Here is an 18,760-nt window from a genome sequence, read left to right on the forward strand (position 1 = left end):
GATTTTTTGCTGTTTTCATTAATAAAAAAGATGGGTGACCCCCCCCTCCTTGACAAAAAAAAGTTAGGTGACCCTCCCCTCAACAAAGAATAAAAAGACATGACCCTCCACCATTTTCCTCCGGTGACCCCGTTTATAAATAACGAACGGTCCCTAACATCTCTCTTAGGGTGGCTGACTAAATTCTGGGAGTGGCCTCCATCTACCCCTGGAATAGATTTTAATTAAAAATTTCCAGTTCTGTTTTTAAGTGTGCATGAAACTGTGGAGGTTGAGCTTAACGACATCCTCTAGAACAGTGTTTCCCAAACTTTTTTTCTGGCGACCCACTTTTTAAAAATGACAGACCATCGCGACCCATTTCACTTCAAATCTACCCTGCAACCACCAATATTGTTTTAGGCCACAGGTTCTCCAACTTTTCTATACCTCCCCCAACCATACATTGATATAGGATCCCCGCTTTGAACACGGTTGTGTTGCATTTTGAGCACCATCAGCGTGAAAAGTTGGAAATGACTACTGAAAAGATACGTTTTAATGCGCATCCGAGAGTAGGGGAAATTTTCGCATGTTGTGCAGTCGTCATTCGTCAGCATAAGCTGTTCCTGTATTTCTAAAAAAAAAAATTGTAGGCTCGTTGCGTTGCAGACAAATGGGTCCATAACACCGTGGACGTCAATTCCAATGTAAACAGCAAATAACTCAAGTCGTTATATTGTATTGTTGTATTATATTATATTGTATAGTCATTATATCAGAACAAGAGGCGTTTGCGCAATAGCCGGAAGAATGCGTCTTTACTTTGGAGTTAGCGAGGTAGAAAACGAGAGGAATAGTGTTTAAAATGCCCATTAAAATTGTAGACTATAATGCACTGTTGTACATTTTCAATCAGAAATAAGAATGTGAGGAGGTTGCTATTAACTTTAAAGATTGCATCTGCAATCGAAACTGTATGCAAATTGAATGGCCTTATGTCCGGTCTATGGATGTCTGCTTCAGTTGACAGCGCGGTCACTAGATTTGAATCGGTAAAGTTGAGGATCTGGTATCTATTAATGTTTGTGCAAATAGGCGGATTCATGTCCCTTGCAGTTTGCAACTGCGAGGTACATGGCAGGCGCCCCACAGAACGGTTTCATTTTGAGAGGTAGATCATGCCGGCACCCCCTCTGCGATGCGTTCATCCCCCAGTTTCATGCGCCAGTTTCATGAGCTTTTATGACAAAACCGTGACTGTGGTAGTTAACAATCTACATCCTTATTGAAAACTGTTAGCTTTTCTGGTATCAAATGACAAATGGTATCAGTTAGGCCTATAACACAACATAAATTGTGCTGGGCGACCCAAATAAAATCTCCTGCGACCCACCCGTCGGTCGCGACCCAGACTTTGGGAAACACTGCTCTAGAAGGTAGTGAATTGCCAACCAAAACAGATAGCCTAGACCAATAAATGCAAATATGATTTTGCTATCTGGGACATTCCTTGTAGTTCTAAAATTGATTAACTGCAGAATAGTGCAACCAAAGTTGTTACACCCTAGGAACTGAAGTCGTTCACCTCGTTTCTGTCAGAACGATATTGGTGCTACACTCAACTTTTACCTAAGATCAGAGCCCGTTTATCATTCTCTGCTAAGATCCATGCACACAAGACATGTCAGATGCTTTTGCTGTCTCTGGATGTCCTTTAACTACCTCAACAGTGTTTAGAGACATGGTCATTTGAAATTCGCTAGTTTGTCACCCTTTCGGACTGTTATTGCAATGGCTGGCGAGGAGCAAGGTGACAAAAAACAGGTTCGATATATTTACATCCTACATTATGAATGATGTCACACTTACCAGTCAATCCTCTCCCATTAGCATTCACGTTAGCGTTAGCTGTATAGTGTAGTTTGTGTGCAGTCATTATTATTAGGTGTAGGCCTACTTTTTGAACATTGAAGATGTCAGTGGTGGTCCTGCGATAACTAAACCACCAAGCGATGTGTTTAAATGTCAAATAGCTAGTGCTAGCTAACGTAACTTGCTAATGTTAGGTCACCTCCACTCTCCTTTTCCTTAAAAGCACTGTCTGTCGAGGATATCGTCTACAACTGCGTAATGCCAGAAGAAGCACTAATACTAGCGTTTTCCATTTGTTAAAAATTATCTTTTGGTAACCTAGGCTTCTTCCAGTAATCTTGTTATGTAGGACATCTTGTAAGCTAACAATTTTCTCTCTCAAATGTAAATTCTTAGGGATTCAAATTAATGGGGATTCTAGACATCCAGAACACCGCATGTGCCAGGGAAGCACTACTGCACGGCGCAGGGGGGTCTTTAGTGGCAGGACTCCTTCACTTCTTAGCCACAAGTAAGTCCTACATCTCTGTAGCACTGGGCAGTGTAAATGAAAATATGCTACTCTACATCTTTCTTTCACTGACAGACCGAGATGTTTTGCTCATCATACCCCTTATTTACAGGTCGGGTGAAGAGGTCATTTGATGTTGGCTTTGCTGGGTTCTTTCTGACAACACTGGGATCATGGTTAGTACTGTCAACCGGGCACAGCTATTGGACGGTTCAGTCATACATACCAGTGGAACAAGCTGTGTGTCTAGATCAGTGAAGTTAGTCGTTTGGTTTGAGGAAATACGAGCTTAATTCCACTTAAAGGAGAATCCCATGTGTCATGTGTGTTAAAATTGAGTCCGTATGTCATTCTATTATAATACAGTTTGGTGATTTGTCTGGCATTTTCTCAGATATCTTACTCACTAAAAGTACTAGAACTGTAGCCTACATTTTGTAGTCATGTATTGTTGATAGTCTCTCATATGGTCTTTGAGGTTCCAATAACTTAACTGGAAGAGTGAAGGACACCAACGTCATAGATATCATAGATATATTGGGGCAGCCGTGGCCTACTGGTTAGCGCTTCGGACTTGTAACCGGAGGGTTGCCCGTTCGAACCCCGACCAGTAGTTATGTAGTTCACGGCTGAAGTGGGTGAAGTGCCCTCGGCACTGCTCCCCTGTTGTTGCAGGCAGCTCACTGCGCCGGGATTAGTGTGTGCTATGTATGTATGGATATATATATATGTATGTATCCACTCATACAGTTAATCTTTTTTGATACATTAACAAATGCAGAACATTTATCATGTAGCACCTTTGTGTTTATAGGTATGGCAACCTTTGGTGAAAAGGTTTCCTGTTGTGTTTTTTTTTTTCAGGTGCTACTGCAGATACAACAATGCAATGCTGCGTGTTCAACAGAGAGTGATACAGGAAGGGATAAAGAACAAAGTCATGTATGAAGGCACCAGTATTGACCCCACACGGAAGCCCAAAGTAGATGAGAAGAACTCCTAGCACCCAGGCTGTCTTTTTGCAAAGCGCTAATGCCACCATTGTCACTCACTCACATTTCATTTCACTGTTATTAAGACACACTTTTTAAATGAAGTACTATGTCTGGAAACTGTGAATCTTATAGTGGTATGTGAATAGTCTTCCTAAATCTTTTGGAAGTCATTTGGATCATTGACCATCAAGCCATGTGATTAGATTTCAAGGTGTAAAGTATAGTGTGACAAGTTCAATGCAGTGAAAGGACATTCTAAATGAAGTGTTTTTCAGACCACTCTCTAACTAGTCTGAACATTTTATGGTGAATTTTTATCAAGCCTGCACCTTAGAACATTGACAGGGAAGATGTTGTATAATCAGGTGGCCACTAGATGGCAGTTCACACACTGTGTAATATATCAGACAACATTTCAGCATATAGTTGCTGCACAGGAAACACATTTGGGTGAGATGCCTTTCGTGGTTCTTTAGTCCAGCAAAGGTGTCGACCTGTTTTCCTTTCATCGCAGTCTTCAAGTGCACTTCAAAGCATTAAAGTGTAATTCCAGCGAAAATTGACCCAAGGGTGTTTCTCTGCATTAAAACACATCAAATAAGCCGTGGAGACCGTTTCTTTCGTTGATCAACCACTACAGAGCATGCTCCGGTATACGCTATAGCCCCAAATAGCAAACAGTGGATTAGCTAAGGGCCATGAGCGAAACGCTTCCCAAGTATCAATTATTTTTAACCAGTAATATTGTTCAAAACAGCATCAAACCTCGTCAGTAGCTTGCTCAGGGTCCCTTCACATAAAACAAAGAACCAACAATCAGAAAGACTGGCTGGGCCACTTCAGAGAGACTACACCCAGGGATGACCGGAGCACTCAGAGAACTTTTAAACTTTTTTTATTAAGGTGCACAAATGACTGACGTTTCGACACACTGCGTCTTCCTCAGAGTCTACTATGGGGCTATAGCGTATACCGGAGCAAGCTCTGTAGTAGTTGATCAATGAAAAATATTGTCTCCACGGCCTATTTGATGTGTTTTAATGCAGAAAAACATCATTGGGTCAATTTTCGCTGGAATTACACTTTAATATAAGGTGCAGTGAAATCTTGCTGTTGTTTTGCAATATGGCTTATGGTAAGCTTATGGTTTATTAATGAAATGTATAATTAAATGGTAATTGAATTTTGACAGACTCTTATCTGGTCACTTCTTAAAGTTTTTATTTGAAAATTAAATTTGTATTCAATTTTTATTGACTTTCCAGTAAAAGATGTAAGCACTTGTGGAAAGTTTAGTAATAGGCTTGCGCTTAACACATGGAGTTTATGAAATCATAGCTTTAAACAATCTGTCTTGCGTAAAGAAATTGTTTTTTTCTCTCTGTCAGGGTTTGATTACTTTCTACTCGGTAACACTTTATAATAACTACACACAATTCATCATTTATTAAGTCTTTGTTACTTATTAGTTAATGGTTTGTTCATCATTAGTAATTTATTGTTCATAATTTATTATCAGTAAAGCAAGTGTTCACACAGTTATTAATGGTTTGTTCATAGTAAATAAGTCTATATCTAAAATATGTTTATACATTATTGTTAATACTTAATAAATGATGCAATAATATGTTTTTGATGAAGTAATATTTCTATTATTTAACAGTTGTTACATACACATACACTAATGATTAGTTAGAATGTAAATGTAATCTTTACAACTCATTTGAAAATGGCATAGAAAGGCATAGAAAGTCCTCACTTTAGATAAGTTCACAAAATATCATTAACTAACCACTTGTAACTCCTGAGTTAATCATGAATTATAGTATTAGGAATTGGTTTATAAAATATGTATCCTCACCCTAACTAATCATTAGTGCATGTGTATGTAACAACTGTTAAATAATGGAAATATTACTTCATCAACACAATATTATTGCATCATTTATTAAGTAATCTATAAACATATTTTAGATATAGGCTTATTTACTATGAACAAACCATTTATAACTGTGTGTACAAATACTTTTTTTGATGAGAATTAACATAGGAGCAATGCTTTACAAATGATGAACAAAGTAATTGGGGGCCAAGCAGCGAAGCTGCGAGGCAACCATTGTGTTTCTATGATTTCTTCTTATTATTATTATTTAACATCTTTCTTCCGCCATTGGAGTCTATGGCAGCCCATAGAACCGTCTGGTGAAAAGTTGTGAAATTTGGCACACTGATTGAGGACAGTCTCATGGTCAATTTCACCAAGTTTCATGTTGGCACCTTGACCGCTCTAGCGCCACCAACAGGCCAAAGTTGGACGTGCGTTCACGCACGTAACTTCTGACCCGTATGACCGATTGTCAAAAATGAGGTATCGTTGGATTCCTTGGGCCAAGACGAGTTCAACGCACCCTATGACGTCATTTTCCGCCATGATGGATTTTCCGCCATTTTGGATTTTATCAAAAACACTAAAACGGCTTCTCTGGTCACAAATTTTGTCCAATCGACACCAAACTTCACACACATCATCTACAGAACACGCTACTTTAGCGAATTACTTTTTGTCTTCGGAAATAAAACCGTTCGCCCGTAACAGCCAATCAAATTTTGTGGCGAAGCCGCCAAACAGGAAGTGAACTCATATCTCAGCAACCCTTTCATGTATCATAACCAAACGTAGTATATAGACTACTGACCCCATCAAGAGGACGCTCAAACATTTTGGTGACCTTTGGCCTCTAGGGGGCGCTGTAATTAAGAAATATGCCTTTTGGCCTGTAGCTGCTGTTGTGTTTAGAATTAAAACACACTAGTGGTGTCTGACAATACTGTGGAAGGTCCTTTGGTCAACAGAGGACAACTTGTGACATCACCATAATTGATTTGGCCGCCATATTGGATTTAATCAAAAACACGAATAAGTATTCGCAAGTCACAAATTTCAGCTGATCCTCACCAAAATTGGCAGAGACCATCTTCAGACCATGCCTTATCAGTGTATTTTTTTCTGGAACAATTGATAGAAGCGTTCGCCTGTAACAGCCAATCGAAATTTGCGGCGAAGCCGCCAAACAGGAAGTGAGCTCATATCTCAGCAACGCTTTCATGTATCAAAACCAAACTTAGTACATGGTCCTCAGGACCCACCAGGAGGACGCTCAAGAAATTTGGTGACCTTTGACCTCTAGGGGGCTCTGTAATTGGCAAAAATGTATTTTGGCCTGTAGTTGCTGCATTATTCTGCAATGGAGGTCAATGGCAGCCCATAGAACCGTATGGTTCATCCTGATGATGCACAAATAATTTGGTGACCTTTGACCTCTATGGGCATTGAAATCATAGCAAGCATGATCATATCTCAATCAATCTTTTATTTTTGATGTGAAACTGATGACGGCGAGTTCAATCCAGTTAATTCTAAAGCGTGCGTGCAAGGTTGGGGCAGGGTGGGACGGGCACGGGCGATTGCGGCGGTGGGTTGCCTGGCTGAGGGGGCGGCGACACTCAGCCCTGGTTCAGCCGCACAAAATCAGTTATGTTTTGATGTGAAACTTGACCTTGTAACTCAGTCAATCTTGGGTTGTTTGACATGGAACTTGCTGTGACTGCTTAATGCTATATGCCTGATGCCACGGCATTGAGTTGCATGGCAAATCTGGACTGCTGAGCTGTCTGCTTGGCCCCCACATTGCTGCTTGCAGCTATATTTTTGTAATAGTTTGCAACTGGTTTATAATGGGAAAATGATTTCATTTATAAGTAGTTGTTTCATAGCCTAGAAATCTAGACGCACCCTAGCGGCGGCAAATTATTTTGCTCAGCTTGTACGTCTAGTATCGAACCATAGGAATTTCTATTGGCTTAACATCGTGGATGACGGCCAATCACAGCGCTCTATTTCGTTAGAGAGTCTTAAGGCGGGCTTAACAGGATAACGACATCCTGCGACGGTGAACAACAAGGAAGGTGGCTATGGCAAACGAAGAGCGGTTGTTTGAATCGGCGTTGGCGTCAACTTTGGAGGAGTTGGACTTTGCTTTGGAAGTGCTTTTCTTTGAAAGTAGATCAACACAATGCACTTAAGTCATTCCTTTCGAAGAAGGATGTAATTGCCGTTTTGCCGACCGGATACGGATATGGTCGTAGCGCTGGCCTATTGCATGCCTAGGCAGTTTGAAAGACAATTCTCTGCCCGCCCCTTGGATTAAGCGAGGTGAATGATTCGATGCCAGACTATACATGTCAATGATATAGGATGGCCCGCCAGGCTAGTTGTTTCATCATTTATTAAGTAAAAATCATGTACTTACAAACATATTTTTTGGATAGGCTTATTTTCTATGAACAAACCATTTATAACTGTGTTAACAAATGCTTTACTGATGATAAATTATGTATGAACAAGAAATTACTAATGATGAACAAACCATTAACTAATAAGTAACAAAGGCTTAATAAATGATGAATTGTGTGTAGTTATTATAAAGTGTTACCTTCTACTCTTCTGTACTCATTCAGAGCTTACACAGATGTTAGTTTGTCACATAGGACACACACACACACACATACTTACAACTTAAAGTGTCTTGTGTTGACAGCAGCGCACAAATTCCTTCCTGCCTTCCTTTAGTTTGTTTGTCACCAGCAATTGAAAACATAAAATACTGCATGTTGATTATGGTCTTGTGAAGGCAATTTTATTTATATAGTTCTTCACACCATCGGAAACAGGGAGAACAAGCAATAATAGTACAAGTACAAAGGACAAATAGTATAATTAAGACAATAATTCAATAAAATAAATACAAATGTTTTAAGAAGTTATTAAACACATCACTAAAAGTCATAAAACAATCATAAAACAGTGCAGCCAGTTTAAATAAATACATTTGATCAGGTGAAAGCAACGGAATACTTTGGTTTTAGATTTAAAACTGGTAGTAGGTGGAGCATATTTTATATTGGAAAGTTTGTTCCAGAGCTGGACTGCATTACATTAATACACAGGATTAGATGTTAAAATCCCTTGTGCCAAAATCCAAGGTAAAAACACATTCAGAAGCCCCTGCTCAAGTTTAACTTTAAAAAGCACACTACCCAAAAATCCGCCAACAAATGGTCACAAGCACAATGCAAATGGCCTATCCAACAGCAGTAGCCTATATAGTATGCGGCATGTCATTGGGGTTATCAAGTGGGCACCCTCATTCACCGATGTTTCGTTAAGTTAGGCCCACGACACCTCATGAAGGCTTAACAGTGAAACCAGCGTCCTGGAGACACTCCCCTCCATGCTGCCACCATATTACCACATTGAAATATCCAATACTCAAAATACTCTTAACCAGCCCAGGCATGGTCTAAGTTGGCTAGGTCGGTCCGTCCCGTTGATGTGGACTGAACCATAAACCATAAAGAACCTTAGCCAAGTACCATCACCCTAGGCACAGCCCATCACAAACACAAAACAAATTAGCCAGTTAGCTTAGCCCATTATCTTAGGCCCCATCCCAAACACAAAACAAATTAGCCAGCAGTTAGCAGTTAGCTTACGCCCCATGCTGCCCCATATTACCACAACAAGCATCCAAATACCCTTAACCAACCTAGGCATGGTCTAAGTTGGCTAGGTCGGTCCGTCCCGTTGATGTGGACTGAACCATAAACCATAAAGAACCTTAGCCAAGTACCATCAACCTAGGCACAGTCCATCACAAACACAAAACAAATGAGCCAGTTAGCTTACCTTAGCTTGCGCCCCAGGAAGGGTAACTTCTCCTTACCCACCACCAAAACAAATGAGCCAGTTAGCTTACCTTAGCTTGCGCCCCAGGAAGGGTAACTTCTCCTTACCCACGACCAAAACAAATGAGCCAGTTAGCTTACCTTAGCTTGCGCCCCAGGAAGGGTAACTTCTCCTTACCCACAACCATTCGCTTGCCCGTTCTGCTGCTAAGGACATGTTACTAACCACCTGCCTTAGACTTCGACCACAAATGCCCAATTCAGACAGCAAGCCAATAGCAGATCTGGCCACAAACCCACGTGCACCGATTTCAATAGGCCTTAATCGTGCACTCCAACCTCGCTTAGCTGCCTCCTCTGCTATTTCAGTATATTTAGCTCTCTTCAGCTCATTGGCCACTTCCACTCTGTCTTCCCAAGGAACAGTGAGTTCAATGAAGTAAATTATCTTCTCTGAATCCGACCATAGAATTACGTCAGGACGTAGCTTAGTACTCACTATATGTGGAGGTACCGCCATCTGCTGGCCAAGATCAACCTTCATTTCCCAGCCCGCCCCATTTTTCAACTGGCCGGTTTTACACCTGGCCTTCGCGGAACAAGGTTTATCCCCCTGACGTACAAAGTTAATTTGCCTTACCCCTTTACTAGCTGCTAATGAATTGACTTCTCTTCTTTTATCCTCTATTGCCGCTGCCACACATTTCAATACCTGGTTATGACGCCACGTATACCGCCCCTGGGTGAGACTTACCTTGCATCCTGATAGGATATGGTGGAGACTGCCCACACACGAGCAAAGTATGCATTTATCATCCTCACCAAACCATTGACTTAAATTCTTGGGAGATGGGAGCACATCATATGTAGCACCTAACATAAATCTGATCTTACCAGCTTCCATGCCCCATAGATCTTTCCATTTAATCTGTCTTTTTTCCACCCCTTCCCAGTTCACCCACTGCCCTTGTTTTGCCTTAGTACATCTTACAGCCTCCTCCTGTCTATGCATTTCCTCCACTACCATTTTCCTCTTTTCTCCTGCAGAAGCCTTACTCCACAAGGGTTTACTTGCACCCACCCCTAGACCCCCCCGCCCGTGCTGCACATGGCCCATTATATCTCTATGCTTCAATGCTGATTGAGCTTGCTTAACTGCCTGCTCTGGGTTCCACTTCCTCCCTGCATTAACTGAGGGTGCAACTTTCCTCACCACTGGGTCCTTGGACTGAGTAAGAGTCAATTCCAATCTAGCCTTAGCACACTTAAATTCCTCTGTCAGACTAGATATTGGCAACTCTACAATACCCTTCCCATACAAGGCTACACTGCTTAAGCAGCGTGGGACTCCGAGCCATTTTCTGACAAAGGAGTTGATCATTTTTTCCAACCTCTCTACCTTTGACAGAGGAACTTCATAAACTGTCAATGGCCACATTAGCCGAGGCAACAAACCAAACTGCAAACACCACAGCTTGAGCTTACCTGGCAGCCCCGACTTGTCAATTTTTGCAATACCTTGCCTAGTGACCTGTCTCAAGTCTTCAACCTGTGATTTATCACTAAGGCTTGCATCATACCACCTTCCCAGGCTCTTCACTGGTTTCTCCAGAACTGTGGGAATCACCTCCTTATTTATAGCAAACTTCTTATCTGTTACCTTCCCTTTAATAATTGAGAGACTCCTAGACTTACTTGGTTTCACCTTCATTCTGGCCCATTGCAGATTACTATTTAACTTACCCAGCAACCTGTTGGTGCATGGAACGGTTGTCGTCAAGGTTGTCATGTCGTCCATGAAAGCCCGAATCGGGGGGAGGCGTGGCCCTCCCTGCAACTTCTCCCCGCCCACTACCCATTTTGAGGCCCTAATAATGACCTCCATTGCCATTGTAAAAGCAAGTGGGGAGATGGTACATCCGGCCATGATTCCTATCTCAAGTTGTTGCCAACCTGTGGTGTAATCAGCTGTAGTAAAACATAATTGAATATCCAGAAAGTATGCTTTTACTAGGCTTTTAATGCTACCTGGGATTCTGAAATAATCAAAGGCCTCCCACAACAGACTATGCGGCACAGACCCAAAAGCATTAGCCAAATCCAAGAACACAACGTGCAGGTCTCTCTTCTCACGCTTTGCTAATTGAATTTGGTGCCAAATCATGCTGGTATGCTCTAAGCACCCGGAGAAGCCAGGAATTCCAGCTTTTTGCACCGTGGTATCAATTAGTTTATTCCTTTCAAGGTAATTTGTCAGTCTCCGTGCCACCACACTAAAGAAAACCTTCCCTTCAACATTCAGTAGACTAATTGGCCTAAATTGATTAATCTCCACTGCGTCCTTTTCTTTGGGAATAAATATTCCCCCAGCCCTCCGCCAAGCCTTGGGAATACTCTGCTTTTTCCAAACTATCTTCATTAATTGCCATAAAAATCTTAAAACATCTGGTGCACTCTTATACAACCGGTAGGGCACTCCATTAGGTCCCGGGGCTGAAGAGGCCCTTGCACGTTTTATTACTTCTTGCACCTCTTTCCACCTTGGTGGACTATCGTCACATTGGCTACTTAATTCACCAATAGGTGGGATATCAGCAGGAAGTACCATCTCCCTGAACCTCTCCCTATCTTTGTGCACTCCCTCTAAATACTCCTCAAGCTTCTGCTTAGGTTCCAAAAGACTACCACTCTTCTGCATTACGAATAAAGACTTAACAAACTTAAATGGGTCTTTATAGAATGCTAGTCGGGCTCGTGATTTCTTCTTCCTATTTTTCCTAATATTTTCAGCTCTTCTTAGCACTACTAACCGCTCCCTCACATCTGCCTGTAGACAGTCAATACCTTCCTTCTCATCATCTGTAGCTTTTCTCCACTGTTTCTTAAGCTGCCTCCTCTCCTTGATAAGTTTATCTATCTCCTGCTGGCGCCTAGATTTAACTACCTCATGTAGCCGTTTTGTCCTTCTCTCAATAGTCCCAAATCTTTCCTTACCATAGCTATAAATAATGTCTCCCATTTTCTCTAATTTGCTTTCAGCCGTCCCCTTGAGCTGACCCAGGATACTGACCAAATCACTATTAACATCTTCCCACATTCTACATTCTGCTGCACCTGGCCATCTAACCCCAGGCCTATGACCATTAATCTTCTCCCTCCTTGGCTGACTGGCCTCTCTCTCTGCCTCAGTGCTAGAACTTACCTCAACAACAGGGGTACTGATGTCCTGCGAACTGTGGGTTTCTTCCTGTCGCTGGACTTCAACCGACTGACTTGATGCACTTCTTAAGAAATAGCTATCAATGCGGGGACCCTGTGTTCCCTCTACCAAGCACTTCTTTTTCCCTTGATGAATTTTCAGGCCCTTTAGACTTGTAACCTTCTGCCAACCACACACACACATCTGCAGCTTTTTCTCAGTTTTCTCTGAAATAGTGGCTTCCACAAACATGTTTTCCTTACTCGTAATCAAATTCGTTCCAGGGTCAGTAACCATGTCTATCACAAGTGAGTCATCTTCCGCCCCTGCTCTCGCTGACTCTAGGGGTATTTTTTCATTATGTCGTACTGTAGCTTAGTAGGGTGCAGCCCATAGCTTAGTGAAGCCTGGGCTACTGCCACAATGAGCTGCTAACCCATTGTAGCCCCGGCGGGGTCTATTCCCTCCTGTCAGCCGTCTTTCCGTGCTGTCACAAGGTCTTTACCTAGTTGCCAGCTGCCCTATTCACAGCAGTCACTAGCCTACGCTAGCTTCAGCATTACATTAATACACAGGATTAGATGTTAAAATCCCTTGTGCCAAAATCCAAGGTAAAAACACATTCAGAAGCCCCTGCTCAAGTTTAACTTTAAAAAGCACACTACCCACAAATCCGCCAACAAATGGTCACAAGCACAATGCAAATGGCCTATCCAACAGCAGTAGCCTATATAGTATGCGGCATGTCATTGGGGTTATCAAGTGGGCACCCTCATTCACCGATGTTTCGTTAAGTTAGGCCCACGACACCTCATGAAGGCTTAACAGTGAAACCAGCGTCCTGGAGACACTCCCCTCCATGCTGCCACCATATTACCACATTGAAATATCCAATACTCAAAATACTCTTAACCAGCCCAGGCATGGTCTAAGTTGGCTAGGTCGGTCCGTCCCGTTGATGTGGACTGAACCATAAACCATAAAGAACCTTAGCCAAGTACCATCACCCTAGGCACAGCCCATCACAAACACAAAACTGCATATTAGCTAAATGCTGTGTCACCATGTTTTGTTCTGAAAGAGAGGTTTCTTAACAAGTGCTTCTCCTGTGACCTGCCATGTCCGGAAGTTATGTGTTATTGAAACATGTCTGAAATGTATTTAGGTCCCAACCCATTTAGTAATTTATAGACAAGCAACAGTGTTTCGTTTGTTTGTCAGAATCCCAGCAGATCATTACTCATTGAATCAGGAGTCATTGAATCACTCATAAATCATTGAATCATGTGCCATGAGCATCTGCAACTGCACTAATCCTATATTCCTGCTGCACTGACCCCAATCATCTGCAACTGCAAGCTCTATCCCGCTGCAATGACCCCAAGCTCTGTAATGGCAAGCTGTACTCCCCTGCAATGACCCTTAGCTCTGTAATGGCAAGCTTTACTCCCTGCACTGACCCCGAGCTCTGCAACTGCAAGCTGTATTCCCCTGCACTGACCCTGAGCTCTGCAACTGCAAGCTGTATTCCCCTGCACTGATCCCGAGCTCTGCAACTGCAAGTTTATTGCCTATGTCAAGTTAACCATGGAGCCTACCCATTCTTTTAGGATTGGTGCAGTCTTCGCACTTCAACCCTATCAGACTCTAGCTAACTACATTGCATATTGCAGCTCCATTGCTTATCAGGCTGATCCTCTCTTTGCTACAGATGACGGCCGGCCAGTCACCGCTTTTGGTTTCAGTCCCAACTTAAACCCATACCACGAATCGGAATTCCTGCTGATCGTTATTCCACCCACTCTTTCAGAATCGGTGCAGCCAACAATGGCCTGCCAGATCTAACCCTCAAAGCCCTAGGTTGGTGATCCTCTGACTTGTAACACTTACATCAGATCGAATTCTTGTCTCTGATGTTTATAACAAACCAAACCATTTGAAAATCGGTAGCAAATTGAGCAAGTTATGGTAATTTAAAAAGTATGCACCATTGAAACACAATGTTATGAGTAGTGAGCTGACTGTGGCAAGATGGCCGTGAGGTGCGGACGACGTCAACCTCCATTGGCCAGCAGCGTGGACGAGACATCTAGCCTTTATTATATATATCTATGGTCAGGACCCCGACTAGTAGTGACCTAGACAAAAGCGCTCCCACGTTTATTTATGTCTGACGCGCCCACCGTTAGCCTAGCTGAGCATAGCTCATTGGGCAGAACCAACAAGCCTATCTCCCAAAAGTGACAAAAGAACTCCAACATGGTCCTATTTACATGTTGTGTAAATGTACCACAACTCACTGGTGTTTGAACTTTTAACTAGCCTATATTTTTACACTTGTTTGGTTTTACATTGCATTGGGTATCCATGTGTTTTAGAACATAAAAGTTCTGAAAATCACTCCTGAGAACTTCCGTATCTTTTGAATCTTGTTCTTTTGGTTGTGCTGTTTTGCTGATATGCAAGTCTGTCCCTATGTACAGAGAGAAAGCGTCAAGAGAAAGATCAAAGTTGGCCAACTTAGTGCAAGAACAGCACACATACAAGCACAGATCATTTTACAATACATTGCTATGTATTTTTATAGGCCTTCCCACTGTTCACAGAAAGACCATCAAGCAGCTCCAGGTGGTAAAAAATGCACATGCAAGAGTTCTTATGAAGACCAAAAGAACAGACCACATCACTCCTACACTTAAATCCCTGTGCTGGCTTCCAGCAACGTTGAGTTGATTTTAATACTGCTGCTTGTCTGTAAATCACTAAATAAGTTAGGACCAAACTACCTGTTCAAGATGTTTTTAACAATTGATACCTTCCAGACGTCTCAGATCACAGGAGAAGCACTTGTTAAGAAAACCCTCAGAACAAAATGTGGTGTAGCAGCATGTGGTTCAGCTCTGAAATTAACTTCTCACCGACATAAAATATGCTCCGACTACTACCAGTTTTAAATGAAGACCTAAGATGATTTCTCCTTAGCTGATCAAATGTATGTATCCATCTATGTCTATCTATCTTTATTTATTTTAACCGACTGCACTGTGCTCTGTGTTTAATGACTTTTTAAAAATATACATATTTATTTTCTTGATTCATTTTTATTATTTTATTTGTCCTTTATGCTTTTACTTATTATTGCTTGGTACTCTCTGTTTTCTGATGATGTAAAGCACCAGAAAATAGAGCGATATTTGCCCAGAACACTATGTTCTTCAGCAACATAAAACAAAAACTGAAAATTCTCAACCAAGCCATTAACATATAGGCTTATCAATGTCTACAACATTGAAGTATTCAGTTTAACATCAAATAGTTAAGTTCAACAATCCTCAAATCAAACTTCCCTAGTCCCTTGAAATGGCAGCCATCTCAATTTACGGACAGGAAAGTTAACTTGTACAAAGTTACGGTGCATAAAGCCTTCAGTGTATTATTACCATACTTAAATGATTCATCAATGAATGAGACACTTGGAGCACTTGCTTTTAGTCAAAATGGTCATAGCTATTTCCAATAATTCCCATATGTGGAGAGGCTCTAATTTGTGTGACATTCAATTCACCCAGCAAAATTTTCATAAGCACAAGCTAATGCTGGTAATTCTATTGTTTTATTAAATTAGTCAAAATAAATTTGCCCATATAACCATGCGCATGATCTTGCACACAAACATGAGTGGGTCAGCGAACAGACAAGTAGTTCTCAGCTATTTAATTCACACAGTCTCACACTCACCATTTCTATGAAGGTCACTGTTCCTGTAAATGTTACCACCTGTTCTTATTATGTGGTTTTCAGTGCAGAAGTCTGTTCACAGTGCATCTTGTGGTTTCAAAAAATGTTTCAGAAAGACTGGCAGAATACCGTCTCAAAGTCAGGGTGGGCTGGCCAGATAAGATTAAAAATGAAGAAAATAAATGCATTTCCATTCAAAATGCTTCTTCCAAAAAATTCAGATGAAATGTGTGACTGTCTTACAGGTTTGTATGTTTAAAAAGATACATTGCTGGGAATGCCTTACACTTCAAAAACAGCTTGTGTTATTAATCTTATATTAAGATAAAAAGTATTGTTTTTAGTATAAAGGCTTTCTCACTTTCTCGTAAAATCATTTGACTTAGTTTAGAGTTTGACTTATTTCATGACATATTATCAATAAAACAGTGGCTGCCAGTACATAAAGCAAATTTGTTTTAAGAACATTTGGTTTTAAAATAAAGTATCTAACACTTGGTTAGATAAGCATTGTTTGGATTGTAGGTATGTTTTTTTACATTCAGAACACAAAACATCTTTTGGTTTTCTTTGGGTTTTTTTCTTTTGTGTGGTTCCACTAAAATGTCTGTGTATTACTTGTCCCTATGCCCCATACCAGTTGTGTACAACTTGCAACATGATTTCTGCTTTGAGAGAAAGTGTATCTACATTGTGTGTGAGTGTGTTGGGGGGTGGTGGTGGTGGGGGGGTGTCTACCACCAATCTGCCACTCAATCTCATTCTGAGTCATCACCTGAAATTTCTCTGTGTGGTTACCATCACATGTACCCTTTGGTTGCAAAAACAGTGTGCAGCTTGTCTCTGCACAAGATACATTTTCCATTCACAGTTTCACACCTCTGGCCCTAAATGGAAGGCAAAGTCTAAAGTCTATAAGCTATATAATAACACGGCTGAATCAATTTGCTAATTCAATACAATGAGAACCAAAGAACAAACATTGGTGGGTCAGCACAGTGCTCCCACACACCACACAACAGGTTTAGTTCATGCATGAGACAGTGGCTGCACTTTGCCCATAATTTAAACAAGATAGTTAAAGGCAGGGCAGAGAAAAGTAGAGATGTGAGGAAATAAGGGTGTACTTTAATATACAACAGGTGGAGGTAGATCATCAAGTATGGCACTTAAAAAGTGAGTGGAGTCTGAAACTAGCTAGCAAAGAGCCAAGAGACTTGCCCTCAAATATATAATGAAGAAAATGTTCAATTGTTCAAATGTTTAATGTTGAAGCATTTTGGATTATTTTTTGTTTTAGTTTTTAATAGTGATTTATCATTGATAAACACTACAATGAGCGACACCAACAAATCATATTTTGACGATTTAGTGGCTGAGCAACAATCATTGAAATTAATATTCACCATCTAAGATACTGAGGGAAGATCTTCAAAGCAAATTTTATGAATCTTCGGTGTAATGTTAATCCTTTACGCTGACAGATTTCGTGATTTAAGTCTGGGACGTATTCTTCTGGACACCTAATTCTTAACTGTTGTTGATGCTTACAGTTCCTAATTCACTGAGGCGTTTTGTTGGAATTCGCAGGTTTGTGTATTACACCACAACACCATCAGCATGATTTCTGCTCATTGTGTGTGTGTGTGTGTGTGTGTGTGTGTGTGTGTGTGTGTGTGTGTGTGTGTGGTGGGGGGGGGGGGGGGGGGGGTAAATTATAACATTCAAAGTGGAGCATTGTAAAGGTGATGAAAAGGTGAAGGCACATAACATCTTATAGTATTACTGGCACCCCTGGTGAGATGAGTAAAAAGTGTCATGTGACATTTGCCTGATAGTGAAATACCTTAATCACAATATAATGAGAAAAATCCAACTTTTTAAAGCAAAATTATTCTGTGGAATAAAAACTATCCCCTAGTGTAGGACCTCTCATCAATATATACAAAAGCACATGACACAATGATTTTTTTTTAAATAACATTTTGTTTTCCTGGTGTCAGTGGAACTGTAATTGGGTTATTGTTGGGTGTTATGTTGTTATTAGTGGGCTTTACTAAATCAAAACATCACAACTGCAATTCTATTGATTTACCTAAAATACACAATTAAATGAAATTACTTTTTAATGTTTTTAAAAATGAAGATATAGTGTTTTGGGACCAAACTCTTCAAATTCTTGTCACTGTCATTTTAAACAAAGTTCACATTTATTTATTTATATATTTATTTATATTTATTTATATATATTATTTTACGTTAATCAGATTGTTTTTGAACTTTCCATCAGTAACCCCCCCAGGATTACCATTACCCCCCTCCCCCCCACCTTAACTGTGCCACCGAGGATGGAGATGTATGGCCCTTTTTGTTCCTGTTAAGATTGTCATGGTCGTGGACAACTCAACAGCAACTTGACTGTTTTACAAGTCGCCTGCTCAGGGTGCTGTTCGCTTTATTAAGATTCGCCCAATTATATATATATTTCAGGGTAAAACAAACTTTTTAGTGGGCCTTTAAAGGTTGAAATTTTCATCATTGTTTTATGAAGCTAAGATATATAACCAAATTATTATTATTATATAAATTATTAATTTTTGTTTACTTCTAAGGTGCTGTTTTATCAAACTGTTGACTTAAAAACACCTTAAGTGTTGTAATTTTATGTACTGTCTGTGAATTCAAAAACAGCATTCTCTGACAAATAGCTTTTGCTTT

At 40.7% G+C, this 18,760-nt stretch overlaps 2 protein-coding genes across 5 annotated transcripts in view; one reads left to right on the forward strand and one right to left on the reverse strand.

Moving 5' to 3' along the window:
- Positions 1 to 16,378, reverse strand: part of lhb (luteinizing hormone subunit beta) — a 35,079-nt gene extending 18,701 nt beyond the window's left edge. The window contains exons 1-2 of one of the 4 annotated variants that reach the window (XM_076286065.1): positions 16,043 to 16,378; positions 7,934 to 7,980 (exon numbers count right to left, since the gene is read on the reverse strand). In XM_076286065.1, coding sequence (XP_076142180.1) covers positions 7,934 to 7,980; positions 16,043 to 16,045 — 50 coding nt within the window. In that variant the 5' untranslated portion in view covers positions 16,046 to 16,378. Of the gene's footprint in view, positions 1 to 1,851; positions 2,243 to 7,933; positions 7,985 to 16,042 lie in introns of those variants that run through there. The other 3 variants (XM_076286066.1, XM_076286068.1, XM_076286067.1) reach the window with 3 other exon arrangements.
- Positions 1,595 to 4,549, forward strand: cox20 (cytochrome c oxidase assembly factor COX20). The gene is made up of 4 exons (XM_076286070.1): positions 1,595 to 1,806; positions 2,251 to 2,365; positions 2,478 to 2,541; positions 3,230 to 4,549. Exons 1-4 carry the CDS (start codon positions 1,774 to 1,776, stop codon positions 3,366 to 3,368), a joined length of 351 nt encoding a protein of 116 aa, XP_076142185.1. The 5' UTR covers positions 1,595 to 1,773; the 3' UTR covers positions 3,369 to 4,549.
- Positions 16,379 to 18,760: the final 2,382 nt, after the last annotated feature.

This window comes from Alosa pseudoharengus, unplaced genomic scaffold, assembly GCF_046254945.1.
Source record: "Alosa pseudoharengus isolate Yale_2024_CS ecotype anadromous, Long Island Sound unplaced genomic scaffold, YU_APseudo_1.1 YU_APseudo_1.1_scf_15, whole genome shotgun sequence".
Taxonomy (NCBI): Eukaryota; Metazoa; Chordata; class Actinopteri; order Clupeiformes; family Clupeidae; genus Alosa; species Alosa pseudoharengus.